Genomic DNA, 26,978 nt, shown 5'->3' with positions numbered 1-26,978 from the left:
AATATGACAAACAAGCGACTTTCACGCACATTTATCACTCAGAATTGTTTTGTCATATTAACAAAACCAGCAATTTATAGATTTGGGTCATAATGAAACGTTTAGGCCCCTTTCACAGGATTGTACCGATTGGGCTTGCATGTTAATTTTTCAGGCAGACCTGATCGGGCCACCTATTCTACTCTATGGGGGGGTGGATGTCAGAGGAGATGTGTCCACTGACACCCGTCTGTCATCCAATCCAAGATCCGTTGAAAACAGACGGATGGCGATACGTTAGCTATTCCTCCAGCGGGTCGAATCGGATGGGAACGGATGAAAACCGACAGGCTGTCCATTTTCATCCAATCTCTCCATAGAGGAGAGTGGGACCCTGACAGGTCCGTCTCTGCACAGTGAGCAGAGACGGACCTGTCATCCGCCTGCTCATCGGGGGATTAATGGAGCGATCCCCACTGATCAAGCAGAGTTTGTGAAAATGGATCCGCCCATGTGAAAGGGCCTTATTCAACTTGTCTCCTAGAAAACAATTAATATCCAAAAAGCACCAATTGATATATTTGTATATTATACATAAAGTACAGTAACTGCAGCAACATCACAGAAATGATATTCTTTTGTTTTCTGTGTCTTATTTTTTCTGTGGTAATTTCTTCAGATATACATGGACACCATTTACAGATCGTAGAACAAGCTGAGGAATTTTCTTTGGCACATTCTCGGGGTCCGGGCTCAGTTCAAATTTCTGTAATGTCAATGCGAGGGCAACTTTCATCTCATTCATAGCAAAGTTCTGTCCAATGCAGTTTCTGGAGAGTACAGGGAAAAAGTTACTGAATGATCATCTATAAATGTAACCCAGTAGAGAACATATACATACAGAAGAGGCCATTTTGTAATGTTAGCTAAACTTTTCAGAAATTAAGCCTAAAGGTACCCCCATATAATAGTTATTTCCATTTGAAACCAACAGTTTTAGACAACCGTCAAATCTTGCACCTCTGCGCAAAGAGGGGTACAAAAAAAATAAAGTCAGGCTGGTGAAGAGGGGGAAAGGAAATTGAAGAGGGTGAAGGGAGGGTGAACAGTGGGCTGGGGGAGGGGGGAAGTGAAAAGGGAAAGGGGTAGTGAAGAGGGTCACAGGAAATCGAAGAGGGTGAACAGTGGGCTGGGGGGGGGGGGGGGTAGAGAAAAGGGAAAGTGAAGAGGGTGACAGGAAATTGAAGAGGGGGAAGGGAGGGTGAACAGTGGGCTGGGGGGAGGTGAAGAGGGAAAGACAGGAAATCGAAGAGGGTGAACAATGGGCTGGGAGGGGGGATGAAAAGGGAAAGGGGTGGTGAAGAGGGGGAAAGAAAATGAAAGAGGTTGAAGGGAGGGTAAACAGTGGGCTTGGAGGGGGGGGGCGTTGAAGAGGGAAAGGGGTGGTGAAGAGGGGGACAGGAAATTTAAATTGAAGAGGGTGAAAGAAGGTTGAACAGTGGGCTGGTGAAGAGCGGGACAGGGAGGAGAAGAGGGAAACATGCCTGTGCATGGCTTGACTGCAGAATGTAAATGAAAACACTACAGGAAAGAACATTGGCATGTTTGATTAAGGCTCCAATCCCAGTTGACGCCTTCTGAGAGGAAACGCGTCGGATGGAGCCAACCATGTCATCATCGTGCACAGACCTCACTGCAGGCAGCCTTGCTTCCATGAGTTTGATGCTAAAATCAAGTGTTTTTTTGTAAGTGCAACTCTTTAATGCATTTTTAGGTGAAAGATAATGCACTATTAGCCCTCTTTTCTCCTACCTACCACAATGCCGAGATTCCCTGAATGTTAGGGAAGGTGATACAGATCAAGCCCGCTTAGTGGAGCATTCCTATATGCCTTCTGACCGCTGGTGTCTGGTAAGCAGTCATCTATTTTACCATTGAGCACACAGGGGATGCCTGCAGTACTCGGAGGAGTTCACCAATGGCACTTCACAAGTTTTGTTTACACTATTGCGATTGATTCCTAATTGTTCACAGTCTTTATATGGGACATTTTTTACCAGAGGAAATTTGAAGTCTTCTTTTCAATCACTATACACTATTTCACTACTTTGTTAGTCACATGGTTATTCAATATGTATGTCACGTTTATTTGCACTGAAGTGCAAAATTTTAGCAGTATCAAGTGGTTAGTTATGTATGTCTGCGTTTAATATCACTTGTTTCCTGTGTTCACATTGTGAATTTACACCATCAAAACATTTGTTGTGTTTCAATCTGTATAAGATAGCGCACTAGCTTTTTTCACTACACTCATTTATCCCCCGGTATTCAGGGAGTTTAAGGTGCTGCAATCTTTAGGATTGGCTAGTGCATCCTTATTTCTTTCTTTCTAAAAGGGAGACATGCCTGTGCATGGCTTGGTGGCAGAATGTAAATGAGAACACTGCAGGAAACAACATTGGCATGTTTGATTAGGGCTTTAATAACAATTATTGAACATTTCTAGCATAAAGTATAGCTGGTAGTAAGTCCCATCTTTCAGTAGTACAAGCTACTGCATACCATTACCTGGATAAATAATAGTTTAGCAGTTTCTATGCTTAGCGTTTCCTCACTATTAAATCTGAGCAGCCTATGTGACTATAGAGTTGCACATGTGGGCGTATCCAAATGACTCCCTCCATCCTCTTCCATGCCCACTAACCAGCTAAACACAATGGGGGTGGGATATTACATGTAGATTAATGGTGGCTTCACCTCCCTCGTATTCTAAGACACAGGCTGGAGGAGCATTACATAGTCTGTGACTGGCAGAAATTCACCCACACCATGTTATTGTCAAATAATAATAAAAAAAATGATTTTAAAGTGGAACTTCACTCACTCAATCAACATGGACTATTTGTAACCCTTATGCTGCTAGTGTTAGTAAATAGGAAAGTATTTCATATTTACTTGCTTTAAACTTTTTTGTTACATTTCTTCAGTTACTTCTTGGTTTCAATGCCTAGGCAAATGATGTCATACATCCCAGGAGTCTTCAGGAGAGAAGGGAGGGTGCTTAGCTCAGCATATGCCTGAGCTAAGGGCAGATGAATCCCAGGAAGTAAATGATACATGAATCATCTGCCCCTACTCAAGATGGCTACGACCAGAAATACTAGGGGGTGTCTTTCAAAATGATTTCTCAGCAAAATAAAGCATAGAGACATGGATGAATGAGGGAGACTGCTTTGAATAATACAAATGAATTAAAAAGCATTTTTGGTTTGTGGTGTTGAGATGCAGTGCAGTTCCACTTTAAATATACTGTATATTTATATGACAATTTTAAACAGTTTATTGATATTATTTATTTTTACTCGGTATTACAAAGTCTGTTTTTTTTTTTTTTTTAACATGCGACCAGCAGCGGTGGACTAGAAGCTCCTCTTGCTTAAAGGGATTGTGAAAAGGCAGAAGGTTTTTTTTTTATCTTAATGCATTCTATGCATTAAGATACATAACCTTCTGTGTGCAGCAGCCCCCCTAATACTTACCTGAGCCCCATTTCTATCCAGCTCTATCTCAGCTGCCCTGGACTCCCCTCCTCTTTGGCTAAGACAGCAGCGTAGCGCGATTGTCAGTCAGCCAATCAGAAGAGGGGGGCAGGGCTAGGTTGCAGCTCCATGTCTGAATGAACACAGGGAGCTGTGACTTGGCTCAGGTGCCCCCATAGCAAACTGCTTGCTGTGGGGGCACTCAACATGAGGGAGGGGCTAGGAGCACAGAGGAGGGACCCGAGAAGAGGAGGATTCAGGCTGCTCTGTGCAAAACCAACTGCACAGAGGAGCTAAGTATAACATGTTTGTTATTTAAAAAAAAAAAAAAAAAAAAAAAAAGACGAGACTTTACCATCACTTTAAAGGGATTGTAAAGGCAGAAGACTTTTTTTATCCTAATGCATTCTATGTGTTAAGATAACAAAACCTTCTGTGTGCAGCAGCCCCCCTCAGCTCCCCTAATGCTTACCTGAGCCCATGTTTATCCAGCGATGTTGCCGGAGTGTTTCAGCTGGCCGCAACTCCCCTCTTCATTGGCTGAGACAGCAGCGTGGCGCCATTGGCTCCTGCTGCTGTCGAGCAAAGTCAATCAGCCAATCGGGAGAGGGAGGGGGTGGGGCGGGGTCACGGCTCAGTGTCTGAATGGACACAGGAAGCTTTGACTTGGCTTGGGTGTCCCCATAGCAAGCTGCTTGCTGTGGGGGCACTCAACAGGAGGGAGGGGCCAGGAGCGCCGAAGGGGGATCCGAGAATATCTTCTATGCAGGATGTGGAAACCTTACAAGCGGACCTGAACAAAATAATGGGGTGGGCCACTACATGGCAGATGAGATTTAATGTTGAAAAAATGTAAAGTAATGCACTTGGGCATCAGAAACACGAACACAAGCTACTCACTAGGGGGGAACCTCTGGGTGAATCTAAGATGGAAAAGGACCTGGGGGTCCTAGTGGACAACAGTTTTGGCAGTGGCATGCAATGCCAAGCCACTGCAAGCAAAGCCAACAGAATACTGACATGTATAAAAAAAGGGGATTCACTCCAGAAATAAAGAGATTATTCTCCCACTCTACAAGACTCTGGTCCGGCCACATCTGGAGTATTCCATCCAGTTCTGGGTACCGGTCCTCAGGAAGGATGTGCTGGAACTGGAGAGAGTCCAGAGAAGGGCAACAAAAATAATTAGGGGAATGGAGGGCATCGGCTATGAGGAAAGACTACAAGCACTGAACTTATTCTCTCTGGAGAAGAGACGATTGAGGGGGGATATGATATCAATGTACAAATACTGTACTGGTGACCCTAGCATAAGGAACAAACTATTCAGAGAAAGGGAATACAATAAGTACCCTGGGCCCCTCACTAAAACTAGAGGAAAAACGGTTTAACCTTAAAATACGTAGGGGGTTCTTTACTGTCAGAGCAGTAAGGATGTGGAATTCTCTTCCACAAGCAGTCGTATCAGCAGGGAGCATCCATAGTTTCAAAAAATTATTAGACAGTCACCTTAAAGACCACAACATACAGGGGTATACAATGTATGGTTAACAGCAAACACACACATCATAGGTTGAACTGGATGGACTGATGTCTTTTTTCAACCTCACTAACTATGTAACTATGAGAGGGGGATCCGAGCCACTCTGTGCAAAACCAACTGTACAGAGGAGGTAAGTATAACATGTTTGTTTTGTTTTTTAGAAAAGCGAGACTTTACAATCACTTTAAGTTTCCCCACAATCAGACTGGGAAAGAGCTGGGTCATGTGACCGCTGTATATCGATTAGGAAAAAAGTACTTTTTTTTTGTTAAAATAGTTACAGTGCCATCATCTATATACAGAAATAGAAGGGCCAATGTAAATTAAACAGTATGTGTTTAGTAGCACTCTAATCATTTCAACACAGAGGAACCCTTGAAATAAATTTCTGGTCTCGTGGAACACCTGCTAAAAATTAAAAATCTACAACTCGTGACACGTTAACATTAGTAAGTGTGACAGTCAGTGGGAAGAATGCTCCTTACTCTTGTCATCATTGGGGAAAATTACCCCCCTTACAGATAGCTAAATTGAACAATGGTGTCATTGGGAACTTATCAGAGGCAGAAATTGCCCATTGCTCAAGGAACCCCTAGCAACCTCAGGAGGAACCCTGGTCGAAGGTTTCAAATATAATTCACTGCATGACACTGGTAGATAAAAAAGTAAGGTTTGAAATAAATCATTATCATGTATGTAATTTGATGATTCAATAACATTTTTTGGTACACAAAACAGTAAATCATTGATCTGATTATTCCAATGTCTCTTTACAAATAACAATAACAATATTTCTAGCCTAAAGGTCTATTTATAAATGGTTTTAGACAACTTTCACCCAAGATTCACACATCTAAATCGGACTCAGTTGGATAAACGAGTTAATCCTGGGGGGAAAATTGCATGAATCCTACGTGAAAACATTTCTGGTGTGTGTGAGAGATAACGGACAATTGATCATCAGTAACATGCTATAATGAGCTCAGCACTATAAAATCAGGCTAAAACATATACCTTGATCCTGCTGAGAAAGGTATAAAGGAGTATGAATGTCGGCCATTGGAATTCTCTGGTGAAAATCTCAAGGGATCAAAAACCTGAAAGCCAAAAATAATAATGTGTGTATCAATTTAAATGATCTCTAAAAAACCTAAAATACCAATAGGACAAAAAAACAACCAAAGTTTAAAGCAGTAGTTAAGAAAATGTTAACAGCATTATGCAACACAAAAATGAATGTTATGACCATTCAAGTGTATGTATAATTGTATAGTCCAAACCTTTTTTTTGTTTTGGATGAAGTGTGAAAATATTAGGTTTTTTTGTCAAGTTTTTATTGCTCTCTGTGTTCCCAGTGGAGAAGATTCATCTTCCCTGTTTTCGCTGGTGACCATTGCCACCAAACCAGAAAATGATAGGAAATCCAAAATGATTTAGCTGTCACCAGAACAGGAGGTGAGTGTAACACCTGTGCAGATCATGTGCGATGTCTGTGCGATGCGATTTTAGCTATACAAAATGTATGGCTGAAATCGCATCGCATTCGAACCAAAATGATGGAGGACCCTTTTTTTTGGTTCGCACTGGAATTGGATCGCATTGGTGTTCACACCAATGCGATCTGATTCCTGCACCATTTCACAGTTCGCACTGCGATCTGTGAACCAATCTGTCATTAACACCCCCAGCGATTTGCAGATCTCATTGTGAACCACTGTGCGATTCTGGTGCGATGCGAAAACCGGCACTGATTCACAGGGTTTCCCTCATTGGACCAGTGTGAACTGGGACTAAAGCCTCATGCATTCAGGACGTTTTTTGGCCTCATGCCTTTTTTTACCTCTCCTGGACACCTTTGCTCCAGGGGAGAAAAATGCAGCTAAAAAAACATGCCTACAGCTGATATTACTGGATAAAATAATTAGAGGTAAAGAATGATCAATTATATGCTATTACTATACACATTAATGCTAAAAGTAGACCAACCTTACCTCTGGGTCATTCCAGACAGTGGGGCATCTGTTTATGGCATATATACTCATTAGAATAACTGCATCTGTCAGATAAAATAGAAAAAAGTCTGATGTTGTAAATCGCAGATAGCTAAATTGGTATGAATAAATGTTTTTTTTCATGCGTTTACATTGATCCTTTCACTACAGGGTTAAAAATGAAATAACTTCAAAGTGTAAAATAAGATGCTATATTATTACCATTCCAATGACCGTCATCATCGTTGCAATGCATTAAATCTCTGTTGCTTTGCTGACCATTGGCCACTGCAGGTATTCTACACTTTCAGCTGTGCGAATACCAATTTCTGCACCACACGCAGTGGTTCCTCTCACCACTTCATATGTCCTGTAGTGATTTATGAGCCGGTGGGAGGAACTACAGCATGAGATTGGAGGTTTTCTTCTGTGTTTTTTTTTTTTATTGGTTAAACTAGATGGACTAGTGTCTTTTTTTTTTCAACCTGACTAAATATGTAACTATGTGAAAAGTTTTATTAAAAGAAATAGCATTACTCACAATATAGTTGCCTGTGTCTGTCTTAGGGTGCAGGAAGAAGATGTAATGCAACCAACAGGGCCCCAAAATGGAAGCACTGATGTTCAACTAGCCTCGGTTACAATGGTGCCGGACCCGCCTATTTTCCATTATAGTAAAAAACAGGCAGGGGGTTGACCAGCGCTATGGAGTAATATAATAAATATATACAGGTATAAATAGAAAAAAGATAACACTATACTAGTGTATCTCCCTGCGCCTCGGAAAAGGTTTTGTTTAAAAAAAAAAATATATATATATAAAATATAAAAACAAGAGAAATTGTGGGACTTTAAATGAGGCCGTTTGGACATAAAAATAGTCTTTATTTAAATACCATGAATAATGTGATATAAAAAACAACAACAATGACACTGTTACATAAAGATACAGAGATAATGCACACAATAAGTACAGCAATACATAATTGAATCCAAAATAAATACATACAATATCTCCTGGACCAAAATTGGATCACTCAGGAATATAATGGATAAAATATGACACAATGCTCTGTGTGCTCACAATATTGTTATATCACAGTTAAAAAGTGAAAAATATGAGTAATTGCAGGCTCAACGCGTTTCATGGACCTCCGTCCACTCATCAGGAGCTTTGATATTTTGTCTAAAATTGAAGATATAGGTTATATTAATGTACTAGTGTAAATTATGGATAATAATGAGGAATATAATGGATAAAACACTACCTTGGAGCAGTGTCATGTATCCAAGAGCCATCCAGTCTGAGATGGGAAGACCAAAACCAATCCAAGGAGTGTCTGACCCGGGGCTCAGACACTCAGCCCTGGGTCAGACACTCCTTGGATTGGTTTTGGTCTTCCCATCTCAGACTGGATGGCTCTTGGATACATGACACTGCTCCAAGGTAGTGTTTTATCCATTATATTCCTCATTATTATCCATAATTTACACTAGTACATTAATATAACCTATATCTTCAATTTTAGACAAAATATCAAAGCTCCTGATGAGTGGACGGAGGTCCATGAAACGCGTCGAGCCTGCAATTACTCATATTTTTCAACTAACTGTGATATAACAATATTGTGAGCACACAGAGCATTGTGTCATATTTTATCCATTATATTCCTGAGTGATCCACTTTTGGTCCAGGAGATATTGTATGTATTTATTTTGGATTCAATTATGTATTGCTGTACTTATTGTGTGCATTATCTCTGTATCTTTATGTAACAGTGTCATTGTTGTTGTTTTTTATATCACATTATTCATGGTATTTAAATAAAGACTATTTTTATGTCCAAACGGCCTCATTTAAAGTCCCACAATTTCTCTTGTTTTTATATATGTATACAAAGGGATGGAGGCAATCGGACATTAGTGGCAAACCATACATACTATTGCTTTTTTTCATATATATATAAAAATATGTGTGCAATTAGTGAGATATAAATATAAAATATATATTGTGTGGCAGCAGCTGTAGATTTAAAATGGATGATAGAAAAATAGCCTAGGCTATATACAGCGCTTGCCGCAGAAAAACAATTAACTTAATGTATGTGAACAATGTTGAAAACGTATCTTTACAGTATACGTGAAAATACAAATCAATTAAACACATGAAAATTAATAAAAAGTTCCAAGGAATTGATAAATAGATAAATAAGTCTTTTGATCAATATATGTGAATAAAATAAATGTAAAATTCAATAAATAAAGTATTTTCAAGTGGTGATCAGGTGCAAAGTGCTTCGTGCTCAATAAATAAAAGTTTGTGACTTTCGTGATGTGGATTCCTCTTTTCCTGTGGCTTGTGGTAGAAATAAATGACTTACTAGAATTGTTGGGTCCTATGTGCTGTATAGCACTAGGACCTACAGCGCTGAGAGGCCGTTCAGGCCGGATTGGGGATCCCCTTTGTGGATGATTCTGGTGGGATACAGGTTAGGTTCCTCCTTACCCGATCTCAATCCTCAGGATATGGGGTTAAAAGAAAGGCTCCAGATAATGTATTATCATTTTAAAAGTTTATTCATCAAATATTCATAAAAATCGGAGCGAAGAAAGACTCAGAATCCAAGTTTGCAGGCAATGAAACCGCTTACAAACACCTCCTAGCAGAGTGGCGAGCGGAGTGTTCCGGCTTGCGTTCCACGTGGTGCGTAGCGTGCTGACGTGCGTTCCACAACCTTGACGCGTTTTGTCACTTCCTGTGACGTTTTCAAAAGGTGAAAATCTTCACAAATAAATTACTTTGTTTGCACTTTGTTGTATAAGATTTTAACCTTCTGTCAGCACTCAGAGCACTCTTAGGGCATTAATTTCAGCCAAGATCTAGATCCTGTCATTTGCACTTGCACTTCTTTTTGCACTGTAAGGGAATTTTTTTTGCACTAGTGCATTATTTATTTATATGCTTTATTAATAAGACCACCATAGGATCTTGGTCTCGATATATATTCATACCAGGTAGCGCCGGTACCAACCTTTTATTTTCCATTCTGCCTTATTATGTTTTAGTACTGTTATTCTGTGCCCTGATCTTTTTGCCTTTGTTTGCTTTTATCTCTTTTGCTACCTTGTAATCCAGCTAGTCCTTGTAGTTCCCCTTTTACATCTCGCTAATCCCCAATCACATTGCTCTCCCCTCCCACTCCTGTATGCTGTGCTTACTTATGGTTGGCATCTCGTTCTTTCGGGCAGGCTTGACAAAGAGGGCTGTGTCCTTGAAACACATCGCTACCCATTCCATCCCCTGTGACATTGTGCTCTGTCTGTGAGGTGTACAGAACACACCTGTAGATGCCATAAGCTCTAATTTTAAAGCAAGTGGGCACTACTGTAACCATGGCTTACTGAACATCATTGCTTCCACTAAGAAGCCCCTGGTTGTTGCATTACATCTTCTTCCTGCCCCGTAAGTCAGCGATTGGCAACTATAATGTGAGTGATATTTCTGTTAAAAAAAATAAAAACTATATACAGTTTTTAACTCACTCTTGTGCCCTTGCTGTTTCTATCTTCATACATCATCTGACTGGATCGTTCCCAGGATCTGCTACAGAGGAGCTGCAGGATTTTCCTTTGCTCCTCATACTCATCTAGAAACTGTTCATGGACTCCTATATAATGTTACGGCATAAGTAGGGCTTTGGAGGGCTAAGTGATTATGTGTGCAGGATCTCTTGCATATATATAGCTTTTTTTTTCACTAGTTGTACATAGACCAAGATGAAATATGTGCAGAGGATGGTTAAGATTGCAGAGTGGATTATTGGGTCCCCACTTCCAAGTTATCTATTTGAACGGTCTTTGTGAACGAACTGCAAATATTATGAGAGATGCCATACATTCTTGCCATTTTTGGTTCTTCATACTCCTCTCAGGAAACTGAACAATATGGGCTTCGAATATGTAGGCATGTGCAGGTTCTCTTTCAGCCTGTAGGTGGCTCTGTGCCATTATAACAGTCATAATAGCAAATTATAATAAAACAATTCAGTATGTTCACTAGCATGGTAAGGACATAATTGTGTGGCAAACATATTCTTGGAGCGCATCATGGACAAACAGTTTGCACATGTGCTTATTATGTATTCATAGAAATATGACAATAGAAATGTTATAACTGCAATTTTAGAAATAGTATACTTTCAAAAATAAAAAACAGTAGTTAGGCTTTAAAGACACAGAACACACAATCTCAGTGTACGATGGATTTATGATCACTGACCTTTAGGCAGACTCCGTCCATCAGGGAAGGTGACGGGTGAGGTAAGCTGACGTGCCACTCCTGGCACAGGTGGATACAGGCGCATGCTCTCCTTAATACACATGGTGGTGTACGGCATCTTACCCAGATCCTCCCTGATCACACACAAAAGTGAAATATGCTAAATATTTAAAGCGTAACCTTGAGAATTTTTTGAAGTAGTTCCCCCCCCCCCCTTTAAAAAAACTGCTCTGGCTGCAATTCTCAACTCTTACACTTGTCTCCTGCAGTAGTTCTATTGTGTGACTAGATGTCAGGGCGGGTGCGACCGGTAAGGTGACCTAGGCAGCCGCCTAGGGCGCAACTTATCAGGGGACCCTGGCATCCTGCTGCACCCGGTATCAGTATGGACCGCCGGCCGGTGCGGTGCCGCACAGGCACTCCTCATGCTGTGCCTGTAGCTGGCCAGCTAAAACCGGGCCTAGGTTGCTAATATGACCTACATGCATATACAGCTAGACCTGCTAAAAACCTCAAAACAGTGCATATGTTTATATGTGAGAGACAAAAAGCAGTTATTTACTGTGACTTTATGTTTGGATGTCATATAACAGTTATATATTGTGTTCACAGAAACAAAAGAGAAAATATGCCTGTAAGATTCATTTATATGCCTGTAAGGTAAGCTCAGACACAACAGAGTTGAAACCAGAAAGCACAGAGTTAAACTTTATTACCCATATGGAGTTTGTGGCCAATCACAGCCAATCTCACACTCAGCAACAGTCTTGGCCAATTACAGCCAGCCTTACACCCATTTTCTTTTGTCTAAAGTTCCATGCTTTCAGTCAGCATTCTCATTCCACTACAGAGAGGACATCTGTACAGACACAGATCCACAGAGTATGTTTTATGGAAGCAAGTGGCCAAAAATAGGTAATTAACAGTTCTATATGTTCCTATTGTTAGTAATGTGATTAGAACTGTATACTGAACTAGTTATGTGTTCACTTGTAGTTCCACTGAACGAACTTAAATCGAACACGAACTCAAAAAAATACGCAAACGTTGCATCAAACTATCGAACACATGTAGGGGGGGAGGTCACTCAGTCACCTCCCCCCCTACACGTCAGTAAGCACCAGGCATACATTAACCCCTCCCTCTCCAATAAAATTAACCCCTTCCCTGCCAGTGTCATTTTTACAGTAACAGTGCATATATATAGCACTGATTACTGCAGTAATGTCACTGGTACCCCCAAAAGTGTCAAAAATGTCAGTCAAGGGTCCGATCTGTCCGCCGCAATGTCGCAGTCCCGCAAAAAAAAAATCGCAGATCGCCGCCATTACGCGTTAAAAAAAAAAACACCAAAAATGACAGAAATCTTTCCCTTTGTTAGTAAACGCAATAACTTTTGCGCAAACCAATCAAAATACGCTTATTGCGATTTTTTTTACCAAACATAGGTAGCAGAAAACAAATTGGCCAAAATTTTTTTAAAAAATTGGTTTTTACATCTTTTTTGGGGGGAATTTCATATAAAAAAATGTTTAAAATATTGTTATTTTTTCAAAATAAACGCTCTTTTTTTGTTTTTTAGCGCAAAAAGTAAAAATCGCACAGGTGATCAAATACCACCAAAAGAAAGCTCTGTTTGTGGGAAAAAAAGGACGTAAATTTCGTTTGGGTACGGCGTCGCACGACCGCGCAATTGTCAGTTGAAGTCGCACAGCGCTGAATCGCAAAAAGTGGCCTGGACGGAAGACAGCAAAATCCTCCGGTGGTAAAGTGGTTAAACCTACTGCTTTCCATAGAACGGTATTGAAGGAATTTATAGAGTAACAGACAGTCTGGTTAGACTGAACTCAGAGAGATCAAGTTCTTCTAATGCCACAGCGCACAAGGCACTTCATAGTGCTGCGCCTGCCACAGTGCCGCCTGTGTGCCTACACAGCAAGCCTTTTTATGTTGTGAGGGCTGAGGGCTCCAGCATCGCCGAAATCCTCATAGGAAAGCATTGAATAATGCTGGGGAGGTCTAATGCGCATGCAAATCAGGTCTCCCCCGCCGATGTCGGCTAGCAGGGGGAGACTTAATGCGCATGCTCAACAAAGGAGAGTAAGAGAGCCTGTCCCAGCGCCAAGGTAAGTCACTGAAGGGGTTTTAACCCCTTCAGAAACTTGGGATGGGGGTGGGAGGGAGAGAGCACTACAGGGTCCTGCAGTGCCAGGAAAACTAATATGTTTCGGGGGGCAGCAATTTTTATTTTGCCTAGGGCAGCAAAAATCCTTCCACTGGCCCTGCTTGATGTCCTCAGTCTTCTAGATTGATCGATGCTCAGAAGAGTATATCTTGTATGTACAAGGACATCACGGACTCCACCACGGAGGGGGCATCACCCCCCATTCTCTGCATTCATACTGAGTGATGCAGAGTGCAGTGCTGCGTTGATGACTATGCATGACTAAGGACTGCCCTTCAAATAATAAAAAAGCAAAAAATGCCGAGGGGGGGGGGGGGGGTAAACTGGGGAGGAGCCCAGCGCTGGCTTTTTAAGGTTTTTTACCCCCTGCAATTCAATTTAGTAATGGATGATATTTGCCATATCCTGTTTAGTATAACAAAAGGGTTAAAGTACAACTAAAAACTCCTTTCTGGTAGTCTAGACAAGTTCCAAATCCAGTTACTATGTGATGTACAAGCTTCATAAAATGAGCAAAAACGTTTTACCTTCCCTGACTGAGTCAATTCCTACTTCATTTGTATCTTTAATATTAATACTGACACTATAGTATTACAAACAATACCTTTTTTTCTGGCCTCATTCTAACATGAGTAAGGTAGTGTGCAGTTTTAACCCCTACTTCCCACTCACTATTACAGGCTCAGTCCAACCAAAACTGATATTAATGTTGAGCATGGACAAGAGTGGGTTTAACCACCAACTAGCTCCTTAAATCTGTAATTCAGGAAAGCTGGGAGACACTGGGAACTATCAAGCATCCACACTAAACTGTTATTTAGGCTTTGATTTGATTTAGCCTTTATTAGTGCACAGAAAGCAGTTTGGTAGCTCATCATATTAAAGGACATTGACACAACATGTTCTCACCATTCCAAGGTGTTTCGATCTCCCAGAAGCTCTCTGATCTCCTCCCGGCATTTGTCCTGGTGTTCAGGGTGTGTAGCCATACAGTATAATGTCCAAGAGATCCCACTGGCCGTTGTATCATGTCCTTCAAACATGAATGTATCCACCTCTGCACGCAGGTCCTCATCTGACAGACCCTTACCATTTTCATCCTGTTGGTTTAAAAAATTGATAAATTAGCAAACTTTCAAGCATATAATAGTAAAAAAAAAAAAAAAAAAAAAAAAAAAACAGGGCAAAAGCTCTGCACCAGTCTACCCAGGCTCCTCAAAGAATTGAAGCTTCTTCTATATTTCTGCCCTCAAAAGTTGCCTTTAAATTTTGAATTCTATAGAAATTCTTAGCATAGATTGCGAGTGAAGGTACATATGCACTTTTATGCAAAGTTAGGAAAGCTCTGTTAGGACTTTATTGCTCACGGTGTACCTGCTGCAGAGTTGTTGCAACAAACAAAGAGAAAGTAGTCCTGGCATACACCAGCTCCCACATGGGGGTTTTTTCTCTTCCTCAGCTAGGGTTTTCATAGGGAGGGTTTTTTTGCCGGTTAGGGTTGTTTTGTGTAGTGGGTTTTTAAGTGTGTAAGTGTGTGTGTGTGTGTGTGTGTGGGGGGGGGGGGGGGGTTCTTGTCTGGAGGGGGTCTCTGGGTACTGATGCTTTTCTTTTTCTTTCATTATATATGCCAATAAATTACCCAGAGGTAAATCTATAGGGCAGGGGTCTCCAAACTATTGCCCTCCAGTTGTTCAGAAACTACAATTCCCATCATGCCTAGTCACGTCTGTGAATGTCAGATTGTTTACAGTGCCTCATGGGATGTGTAGTTCTGCAACAGCTGGAGGGCCATAGTTTGGAGATCCCTGCTATTGGGTGTGCAGATCTTTTTTTTTTTTGTTTTTTGAATTTTGTATGCTGGAGAGATCTGTCCTCAGTTCCTGTCTGTTAACATTGAGACATAAAAGGAAGCAAGGATAAACCTCCAAGGGGAACAAATAAAGCAATAAAAAGATGATAGACGTTCGAGTCTTCTCCTAAAGTACTAAAACATTGTGTTTGCATCACTGTAAGATGAGTAATTCTGCTTCCAGCAAGAGAATCGCCTAGACAAGGTGACTGTTTTCCCTTATTGAATTTTTCCTTCACTGGCCCAGAATGATGCAAAATTTCATGCGGGAGCAGCAAGATAGTAACATATCACTGGTTTGGCTACCGAGGACGTGGCGCGGTAGAAAAGAGGTAATTGGTTTGTTAGCGAACCTGTCACATATTAGCCTCAGAGAGAGTTTTTTTTTTAGACAATAGTGCAGTACCTTCCAACCATTTAATTATGGAATATAAGGGTGCACTTACATATAGCGTCTTTAATAAAACATCGGGACTGGCAATCATCATCACTCATCGCCGCGGACCACGCTGCAGGCGGCCCCGGTTACCTCTCTTCGATCCAGTCCCGATGTTTTATTAAAGACGCTATATGTAAGTGCACCCTTATATTCCATCATTAAATGGTTGGAAGGTACTGCACTATTGTCTGGTCTTTATTTTAATGAAACACAGTGAGGAGACATTTATTGGTACCAGAGTGGATACATCCAGACCTAGGCTACCCAGGAAGGAGGATATTTATCATCAGGAGAGCTTGTGATCAGCCCTATACCAATAATCATCCGGTAAGAGGCTCATCCTCCCTTTTGAGTGGTGATTTCCAGCTTTTATCCTCACTTGGGAAATTTCCTTCATCTGGATTTCATTATCTATAGGCCCTTACAAATTCCATTCTCTGGTAAGGGGCCAGTCCAGACATGGTGGTGGGATCACCTGCACCTTAGTTGCTGTGAATTTTTACACCTAGGAGTCACTGTATATTACATTATATCACGGACTTTGTTTTGGACTTTTTTGCACCTTACCTTAATTGCAATTTTAGAATTTTGTTGTCATTTCATATCAGTGTGTGATCTTATGTTTTTCCACTGTTGATTTATGTTTGGTCCTTTGAGGCACATCAGATATACCATTTAGTACTCACTGTGGCACGTATTATTCGTTTTTTAACTAATTAATTTTGAGATCACGTTATTGGTTCACTTCACCCTGAGTGGTTGACACATATGAGTTCAGCGCACCTGCTTTTTTATTTATTTATTATTATCCCAATTGGTTCTAAGGTTGCAGCTTTACTTTATTTTATCCAACGCACTTCTTCAATACCAATTTAGCAAAACAAATGTTACAGAGGGATTAATCCTTCCCTATACTATCTAAAAACTTAAAAATTATTTTTTTGGCTGGAGCTAAACTTAAAAAATTTACCTGTTCCGACATACAAACAAATTTGACTTAAGAACAAACCTACAGTTCCTATCTTGTTTGTAACCCGGGGACCGCCTGTATATATATTATATATATATATATATATATATATACATATATACACACACACATACACTTTACAACCTCTCTGCGCTCATTGTCAAATTAGAATAACTAAATATTAATCATAAAAAACAGGAAGCAGCCCACACAATACCCACATAAAGATATCTAACAATTATAAACTCAAAAGTGATGCGCTACCCATTTAAGAGCCAAAATCCACAGACATTCATATAACCACTCAAATATTGAAAAACTATGTATAATAAGTGACCCGTGCAATAAATCAAATGTGAAAACATGAACACACTTGAAATAGTTATTAATAGTAAAAACGTTCACTTCCGCTGTGTTTTTAGGAGAAAAAAGCGTGGCGTGGCATGCATGATGATGATATCAGATCCTATGACGCACATCACTTTTGAGCTTATTAATGTAATTTATCTTCACTACAGTATATCCTGAGAAATTGACCCCAGAACAAGAATGCAGATCAGCAAAGTCAGATGCCCTTCTTTGCATACATGTTCTTAGTGACGCAAAGGTTTGAAGTAAGGAGGGTCAGCAATATAGCCAGGAAACTGCTACTTGCAGAATGACAACAGGCATCTAAGGTTTCTCTTAGCATAGGCTTTCTCTGAAAGAATTCTATTTTGATGATCTGTTAAAATTTTACATATCTATCCATGGATGTTGTTGAAATCTTTTCTGTATTAGCCATTCAATAAAAATTATATCTTCTATGTCAAATGGTCCTTTCATCTTGGATTTGGTACCTTGGCGTACAGAAGAATGTCAAGAAAGTCCAGGCGTCTCTTTTGCTTAATGTTTTCCAGCTCAGTGTCCTGTTTAAGAGATTCTTTCCGCTGCTTGATCACATTATCTGTATTGAAAAATACATGTTACAGACATTGGGGTTGATTTACTAAAGCTATAGAGTGCAAAATCTGGTGCAGCTGTGCATGGTAGCCAATCAGCTTCTAACTTCAGCTTCTTCAATTAAGCTTTAACAATAAAAATTAGAAACTGATTGGTTTCTATGCAGAGCTGCACCAGATTTCATACTCTCCAGTTTTAGTAAATCAACCCCATTATTTCAACTAAACTAAGGTCATGATGTCATAGCATATAAAATGTTATTACTGTCACTTTACAAAATGTATAAAATGTTAATAAATCATACCCTTAGTACAAAAGAAAAACATAAATTCAGAATGAATTCAAATAGTCTTATAAATAAGTCCGTGTCCACATTTGGGCGAAACTTTATTTTACAAGCTCCATGTCCTGGAGCCCCTCCCCTTTTAAAAAGGAATTCTTTATAGAAAAGTTAGAGTGAAGTTATGCATGACAAAAGTTGAACACAGATTTTATTTAACCCCTTTAAGACCGGAAAGATTTGCCCCCTTCCTGACCAGGCCCTATTTTGCGAATCAGCATTGCGTTATTTTAACGGACAATTGCGCAGTCATGCAACGCTGTACCGTAACAAACTTGATGTCCTTTTTTTCCCACAAATAGAGCTTTCTTTTGGTGATATTTGATCACCTGTATGATTTTTATTTTTTGCGCTATAAACAAAAAAATAGCGACAATTTTGAGAAAAAAAAAAACAATATTTTTCACATTCTGCTATATGACATTCTCAAAAAAATAAATAAAAAATCAAAATTTTTTAACTTTTCAATTTATTTTCTGCTACATATTTTTGGTAAAAAAAATTGCAATAAGCGTATTTTGATTGGTTTTCGCAAAAGTTATCGCGTCTACTAACTACCGGAAAGATTTATGTCATTTTAATTGTTTTTATTTTTGTTTTTTTACTAGTAATGGTGGCAATCTGCGATTTTTAGCGGGACTGTGACATTGTGACGGACAGATCGGACCCCTAACTGACATTTTTGACACTTTTGGGGGGACCAGTGATATCACTACAGTAATCAGTGCTAAAAATATGCACTGGTACTGTAATAATGACACTGGCAGGGAAGGGGTTAACATTATGGCTGATCAAGGGGTTAAATGTGCGCCTAGGGGAGTGATTCTAACTGTGGGGGGGTGTGGCTTCTGAAATGACCATAGAGACATGTGATCCTGTATAGAAGGATCACAGGAGCTCTATGATCATCCCAGTGAGAAGAACAGTCAGCGGTGTTTACAACAGCCGACCATCCTTCTCTCTCAGCGGGAACGATCGCAGGTGTCAGATGGCAATCGGAGCCGCCTGCCCACTGCATCGGCTTCCCCACTGACGAGCGGGGGCGGGAGCGGGCCGGGGGCGCCATGCACTCGCCTCCTAGACTCCTGACCACAACCGACGTATAGCTACGTCGGTTTGCCCAGGAGCGGCTGCCTGCCGCAGTATAACTGCAGCGGACGGTCGTTAACCGGTTAAAGGGAAACTAAAATCTCTCAATCTTAACCATTTTAAATCCTGATGTTACTAGCCTTAGTAAATAGATAGAAAACTAGATTATAGATATTTATTAATCTTTTTTTTTTTTTTTTTTTTTAGTTACTTCAATTACTTCCTAGTTTCCAGCCTAAGCCAAAATGATGTCCTACATCAAAGAAGTCTGTTTATTTGTCATCTGGAGGAGAGGAAGAGGGGCTTTCTCAGCTAAGCACATGCCTGCATGCCTGAGCTAAGGACAGATGGATTCCAGGAGGTAAGTGCTATAGGATTCATCTGCTCTTATAGCTAAAAATGCTAGGGAGGTTGAAGAGGCGTGACATTGACATATGTTCTTCCATTTTGTATGTTCTTAAAGTCTGTTCTATTACTGCATCCATTTTGAATACACACTTTGTCTAAGATAGTTCTAACTCAGTTTCAGACAGATAATATCACACATATTTTACATTTTTAACACATTTTCTAAATATACACATGCGCTTCCTGTAGACATTGTACCCCTAGTTCCTCTTTTAGAACTTGAAATCAGTATTGCTTAACTTTCATGTTTAACCATTTATTTGCACACATAACCTACCCTAGACACCCCCCCCCCCTTTTACTGTGCATCCTGTATTCTTTGTATAAGATCTCTGGATATGTATTAAAACAGACGAGAAGTCCTTTGTACCACACGCAGACTACTTGATTTATTCCAGTGGCAAAGGACACTCCCGGAGGCTCCATTTCTCTTACAGAGTTCTGATTAGACTTTGCTCATAGTCAGGGACTATAGAAAATATATATTAAGAGGTGGGCATTGGCCCAAATCACTTTCAGAGGTGTTTTTCAAAGTGATTTCTCAACAAAATAAAGCATAGAGACATGAATGAATGCGTTTGCTGTGAATAATAAAAATTAGTTAAGCAGTGTTTTCATTTTGTGGTGCTCAGATACAGTTTAGTTCGGCTTTAAAGTGTATTTATAACCAAAACGTATTATTTTTTGTTTTTTTTTGGATTGAGTGGGAAAATAATAAAACCTTTAATAGAAAAAATATGGTTACTCAGTTTTGGACGAAGGTTGCCATCCACCTAGTCATTAAATCTCGAAAATGTAAAATTCCTCTTTTTATGTAAGACTTTTATATGGCAACCACAACTATTACACTTGATATATAAAAATATTAATTTATTGTTGTTCACAGTATAAAAAAGGACATCCAAATGTGTCCCTTTCCATGTCAAAGCTGTTATTGAAGCTTGTGATTGACAGCATCATATGGTATTGGATATCACCATCGCTGAAAATAATTTTTGTGCTTTAATGCTGTATGATCAAATTGATGGGTTTTAACATGTTGGAGTCTCATGGAGGTCTCTTTTCTTTAAACTGCGAACAACAATAACATTTATATTTTTATATATCAAATGTAATAGTTGTGGTTGTCGTATAAAAGTCCTACAAAAAAAGAGGAATTTTTAATTTTAGAGAATATTAAAACCTTTTTACCCTTTTGAGGACACAGGCAGCAATAAAAATTTGTTATAGGTTCTTACCCGATCTCACTCTATCCAAAACACAGAAAAAGGTTTTGCCTAGAGACAAACTTTAAGACACCATTTTATATAAAGTTAATATACATAATGTAGCTATCAACAATTAACCACTTACCCACTGGGCACACCTGATGTACTGATGGCCTATCTCATTTCTTGAGACACTAACAAGCCAGAACAGTACAAATACCCCCCAAATGACCCCTTTTTGGAAAGCAGACATGCCAAGGTATTTACTAAGAGGCAGGGTGAGTTTTTTGAAGTTGTACTTTTTACCCACAATTCTTTGCAAATGAATATTTTCTTTTTTTACAAAATTGTCATATTACATATTATAGAAAGTTATTTCTCACACATTGTATATGCATACTTGCAACTTCACCCCAAAATACACTCTACTACTCCTGAGTATGGCAATACCACATGTGTGAGACTTTTTACACAGCCTGGCAACATACAGAGGCCCAACATCCAATTAGCACCGCCAGGTGTTCTAGGAGCAAAAATGACATAATTTCCTGACAGACACTCACACTTTTGAAGGCCCTGGAGCACCGGGACAATAGAAACACTCACAAAATGACCCCATTTGGAAAGCAACCACCCCAACACATAATTTAGGAGGTATAATGCGTCTTTTAAACATGTCATTTTTTTCCACAAGTTTTTGTAAAATGTGGAAAGAAGATGTAAACGCACTTTTTTTTTTTTACACAAAGTTGTCCATTTATAAGATATTTCTAACACGTAGCATGTACATAGCAAAAATTACACCTCAAAATACATTCTGCTACTCCTCCTGAGTATGGCGATAACACATGTGTGAGACTTTTACACAGCCTGGCCACATACAGAGGCCCCACATGCAGGGAACACCATAATTTCCTGACTACCAATTACACTTTTGTGAGGCACTGTAGGGCACTGATAAGCACGGTAGTGGCACTGATGTGGCACAGATGAGCACTAATATGGCACGTAGGAGGCATGGATGAGCACTGACGTGGCAAGGATGAGCACTGACATGGCAAGGATGAGCCTGGATGTGGCAAGGATGAGCACGGATGTGGCATGGATGAGCACTGATGTGGCATGGATGTGGCATGGATTAGCACTGACGTGGCATGGATGAGCACTGATGTGGCATGGATGTGGCACGGATAATCACTGACGTGGCATGGATAAGCACTGATGTGGCATGAGTGTGGCACAGATAAGCACTGATGTGGCATGGATGAGCACTGATGTGGCATGGATGTGGCACGGATGAGCACTGTTGTGGCATGGGTGAGCACGGATGTCGCATGGATGAGCCACGGATGAGCACTGAGGTGGCATGGGTGGCCACAGAAATGTGGATGAGAATGGCTGGCTTAGAGGATGATAATACACTTTGATCCTCAAACTATAGTATTTTCATTGACCAGTACACAGATTAAGATTTCGGCATACTTATTCCAGGCCAATGGTTAATAAAGTACTGAAGTCAAGGGCAGCCAGACAAATACCATTTTCCAAAGCAGGTCAGTGATGTCATTCCTTTGTATTTTTATGACATGTCTTGAAGCATTCATAAGTTAACATTTACCTGCAGGGTTGTATATATATATATATATTTTTTTCCCTTGGGAATGGTTCAGCCCTAAGTCTAGTTCAATAGAAACAATTCAATCAGTCCCTGTTTAAGGCAGCCGGTCTGTCGAAGGCTCGTGATCAAAAAAGGTCTGCCAGAGTGTTCTGGGGGGGGGCGTAAGAACACCATTGCTCAGTGAGGGAGATTGCTGTACTGAAATGCATAGTTAGTACAGCAGCTCCAACCTGAGTTGTCAGTAGTGTGTACGAGACTTTAGATACCCAGAGAAGAACTGCATGCCACGGTGAATAATGGGTGAGGCAAAATTGCACTAACAATGGAAGAGACTTAAAACTTGAGCCTACCAATGGGGGACATCGTAACATATGGCACAGTCCTTGTACCCATAAAATATGTTTAATTACTGTGCCACAAGCAAGAGTCTAACAGACATGTACAATCATTTTTTTAAAAATGAACCCTTCCATTACATAAGTTTCCTGCACACAGCTAACCTTGAGTAAGAACTTACAGGATGTGAATGTGCTAATGCAAACTTTGTTAGGGTAAGAGAATATCAAGAGTGTAAATTTAGCAGTGATAATGTGGTATCTATTGGGGCAACTAGCTGCCCTAGGGTGTGCAGGTGCCTGTTTGAGCTAAAATCTAGATTTATGTTGCCAGGTTTGCAAGGAGTAATTTGGAACACTAGGCAGGGAAGGAAGTACTTGAAAAGTGCCAAAAGATCTGTGCATTCCCTGCTTCTGTGATATCTTCTGGAGAATTGGCTTCCATGGGGATCTTAGTTATTGATGGGTTTGCAGCCACACTAAAGCACGGGATGCCTAAAGAGGTCTGATATAGTTTAGCAGTGTGGGATACCTTTGTAATGAAATATTACATGGGCATTGGGGACAATCTGAAAATGAGCCAGGGTTGATAAACACGTCAATGGTTTACTAACACTAGTGATGACAGGGTTGCTACAATGGGGCACCAGGAAGCTCCTGTCTTTTGTGAATGGGGTTAATTCTAGGCAATCAAATGATCCTTCTTATGGGAAAGTAGCATCATGAGAGTGAAAAGTGGGTTGGGCTATCTCTTTATCCTGTAAGCGTTAGAGTGGGGCAGGCAAGGCAAAGGTTGATGGCAAATGCCAACCTTAAGCTATTGACTACACAACGTGTGTTGGAAGGTATCGTTTAGGGGTAGGCCAAGGGAAAAGATGGAAGAAGAGCCCATGTCAGGAAAAAAACTTACAAAGGAGGAAAGTTGGAGGAGCTGGTTGGCACCCCATGTTGCACTATACATTATACCGTGACATTATACTGTTAAGTGATGTGGAGGCTATGCATAACCCGACCAAAAGGGTACATTTTACCCTGTTCCTGTTCACAGTAAAGCATCTGAAAAAGCTGGCTGTGTGGACAAATGTTCATGTGAAAAAGTGTCAAGGCGTACTGTGGAAGCAGGCCTCAGGCCAACAGTAAGTGAATAGCCAAATAGGCGGAAGTGTCTCTTATCAAGCTATGTGGTACCACATCTCATTCATGTTCCAGGATGATGAACAAAGGGGCCCCATGCCAGCATGGTCTTTGCTGGCAACCAACCAGGGGCCTGCTTACAAGTAGTCCCTAATAAGTCTGTAATCAGTCTCTGATCTACTGCATGCACGGGTGGCAGCCGACAGGAACTAGGGTTATTTTCACGGACTGCTAAGAAACAAACTTTCTTTTTTTTTATTATGATTGGCAACTCTGCCAGGGGGATGTTTGGACCCCCTTTATATCCCCTTTATCTACACCCCTGCTTACTTGTGTGTTCATGAGCTATTCTTAGTGCCCTCCGGAAGCGGTATCCATGGGGGCTCAGGTTGAAGATGAGATCACTATGGTATGGGAATATTCGCACTCGATGATCCACCAGATAGGAGAGCTCAAATACAGCCTTGATGTATTCACTCTCACTGTAAGGGAACAAAATGTGAGACCAGTCAATGCCATGCAGTAATATCTTTCAGCCACCAGGTGCCTTAATAGCAATAAGCCAAACAAGTAAAAATATTTTAGTACTGCTCGGAAGATACTGACCTGTCATTCTGGCAGTTGCTTTGGTAACTGAAGGCACATTTCATGATGGTGTCCAGCGTCATGAGGCTCACATGATGGAACAGCTCTATAGACTTCCTCTCTGAGGCCAGATACTCCCATTTGTCCTAATGAAGATTAAACAAGAGAGATCATATGATTACTTTCATTTATTAAAATAAAACTAAAGGCAATTTTTTTTTAATTCTGAATAGTGTGGAAAAGGATTAGAATACCTGTCCGATTTTTATTGGTGTCTTTGCTGAAATAGTGGAGATTCCCCCTCTCCATTTGGCTTCTGTACTGCTATCACAGAGAGTGGAAGTGAAAGAAAAACCCAAGTTTTGGTTTGTTAACAGAATAAAGCCCCGTACACACGATAAGAAATTCGGCCGGGAAATTTCGTCCGACGACCGATCTGCCGATTTTCGGCTTGTTAGTATGGTGCTTCCGACAACCGACTCCGACTTTTCGGCTGAAAAAATTCTGGTGTGCAAGCTATATAATTTTTGTCGTCCGTCAACACACGTCCAATTTTCGTATCATTAGTACAGATTTCGACGGGGAAAAAATCTTATGAGCAAGACTAGGCATGCTCAGAGATGAAAAAACACATAGAAAGCAATCCAACACATGACATCACTTCTAAAATAGAATTCTGTCGTACAGGAAAATTCGTGTGCAGTCTAGAGCACATTCCAACCAACAGACACGCACTCTGGACAAAAGACGGATGACCGGTCGGCGGAAATTCGTTGCGTGTGTACGAGGCTTAAGAATAGAAAGGAAGTCTTCCAAATGGGACCCTAGTTCTGGAGATCCTGATGGAGAAATTTCCTCTCACTTCATGTTTTGGCTATGGGCAGAAGATGAAGAGAAATCTCCCCAATGGAACACAGATGGCAAAAAAAAAACAAAAAAAAAAAAAAACAGGGATTATAACCATTCCATACTCTATCCAAAATGATAAAAACAAGTTTTGCCTTTCCAGGATTGGTACCCTAAATAGGACATAGCTAAGGATGCTAATTTCTTGATGACAAATTGTTTCTGCTCTTCTGGTGGTCACTTAGTTTTGCTTGTTTAAGTTAATTTAATTATGTTATTATGCTGTTTTATTTCGTTTTTCTTTTAGTTCATCCTCTATATGACTAACTCTTTGGCCCATACCAACACACAGCAGTCGCCATTAGTGGCGTCTTTTCACCCCGAGTGCTACTTTATGGCTAATGGCCGAGCGGCGGTCTCGGACACAGTTATAGTTACCATTTGGGGTGTCTGGGTCCGCGGTGCGCCCTGAGTCGAGTACAGGGGAGATTCATATATAGTGATATATCATAATTTCAATGCTTTATGACTGTATCCCAGGATATCGTTATTAGAGATTTTGTGCTGTCTATATTGTTGGTGCTAAACTTGTATCCCTACCAGTATCCATACGTTGTCATGCTTGTAACTTTTTTGTTATTGTCCTACCCATGGACCGTTTGACTGTCTTGTATACCTTTTTTTGAAAATTCAATAAAAACGAATTAAACAGAAAAAAAGTTTTGCCTTTGGTTCTACTTTAAAGACCAAATCCAGCTTTTTTATGTTTCCTTGGATAGAGTAGGATGGAAAAGCAAAAACTTCTGTCTGTTTTTTATTACTATAGGTGATCACACTGATAAGATTGTATCTCACTTCCTGTCCCTCTGATTCCAGGACAAGAAATAGGAGATGCCTTTGTCACCAGAAAAGGAAGGGACAGACAACAATAAAAACATTTTAGGTGCTATCCCTTCTCCGCTCTACTATTCTACTCACTTGCTCACGTTCTACAAGGTCAGTCTGTATCTCATTATTGATTGCTCCTTACCAGCATCACATTAGCGCAGTCTGACATTACTCTCACATACGGCTTCAGAACATCATAATGGAAACCTGGGGTTAGCAGCTTGCGGTGCTGGAACCACTTTGCACCAGATAATATCAGTAACCCTTTCCCTGCATAACAAAAGCACAGTAGGAGGATCAAAGCACAAGATGCATAACAACCAGAGTTACATGTACATGGTCCATGGATACCAAACTGAAATATCAGATTTGACTGAGTTGAATATTCCACTGGCTCTTTAACATGTATGTTACCCCAGCAGTTCATATTCCTGTGTGTGTGTCTGTTGTACCAGGTACTTGTGTTTAAAAGTATCCTGTTCTCTTTGTATGTCTTCCTTTGTGTGAAATACCTGGTGATTCTGCCAGCCTCCCACTTTCCTATTTCAAACTGACTATGCAAGGCCAAGAAGCACATCCATGCCAGTGTGGTCAGTTTTCTGGCCAGCCTGCCTGTCCTCCAATAGTCAAACATGTGCACTGTCCTGGCATTTTGGGGCCTAAAGAAATAATAGGCTGGCAGTACACCAGGATTGATCAATTTTCAAATACTGTGTATATATATATATATATATATATATATATATATATATATATATATATATATATATATATATATATATATATATATATATATATATAGAGAGAGAGA

General features: G+C 40.3%; 1 protein-coding gene across 1 annotated transcript in view; it reads right to left on the bottom strand.

Moving 5' to 3' along the window:
• Positions 1–524: 524 nt before the first annotated feature.
• The window catches only part of LOC309561370 (cytochrome P450 4B1-like), a 70,188-nt gene continuing 43,734 nt past the window's right edge, over positions 525–26,978 (bottom strand). The window contains exons 4-12 of the mRNA XM_082265250.1: positions 26,310–26,437; positions 24,455–24,579; positions 24,179–24,330; positions 17,614–17,720; positions 14,426–14,616; positions 11,332–11,465; positions 7,053–7,117; positions 6,076–6,158; positions 525–809 (exon numbers count right to left, since the gene is read on the bottom strand). Coding sequence (XP_082121376.1) covers positions 632–809; positions 6,076–6,158; positions 7,053–7,117; positions 11,332–11,465; positions 14,426–14,616; positions 17,614–17,720; positions 24,179–24,330; positions 24,455–24,579; positions 26,310–26,437 — 1,163 coding nt within the window. The 3' untranslated portion in view covers positions 525–631. The remainder of the gene's footprint in view (positions 810–6,075; positions 6,159–7,052; positions 7,118–11,331; positions 11,466–14,425; positions 14,617–17,613; positions 17,721–24,178; positions 24,331–24,454; positions 24,580–26,309; positions 26,438–26,978) is intronic.

Source organism: Pelophylax lessonae, assembly GCF_965119305.1.
Source record: "Pelophylax lessonae genome assembly, chromosome: 8".
NCBI lineage: Eukaryota > Metazoa > Chordata > Amphibia > Anura > Ranidae > Pelophylax > Pelophylax lessonae.
This window is presented reverse-complemented; position numbering and strand designations above follow the sequence as displayed.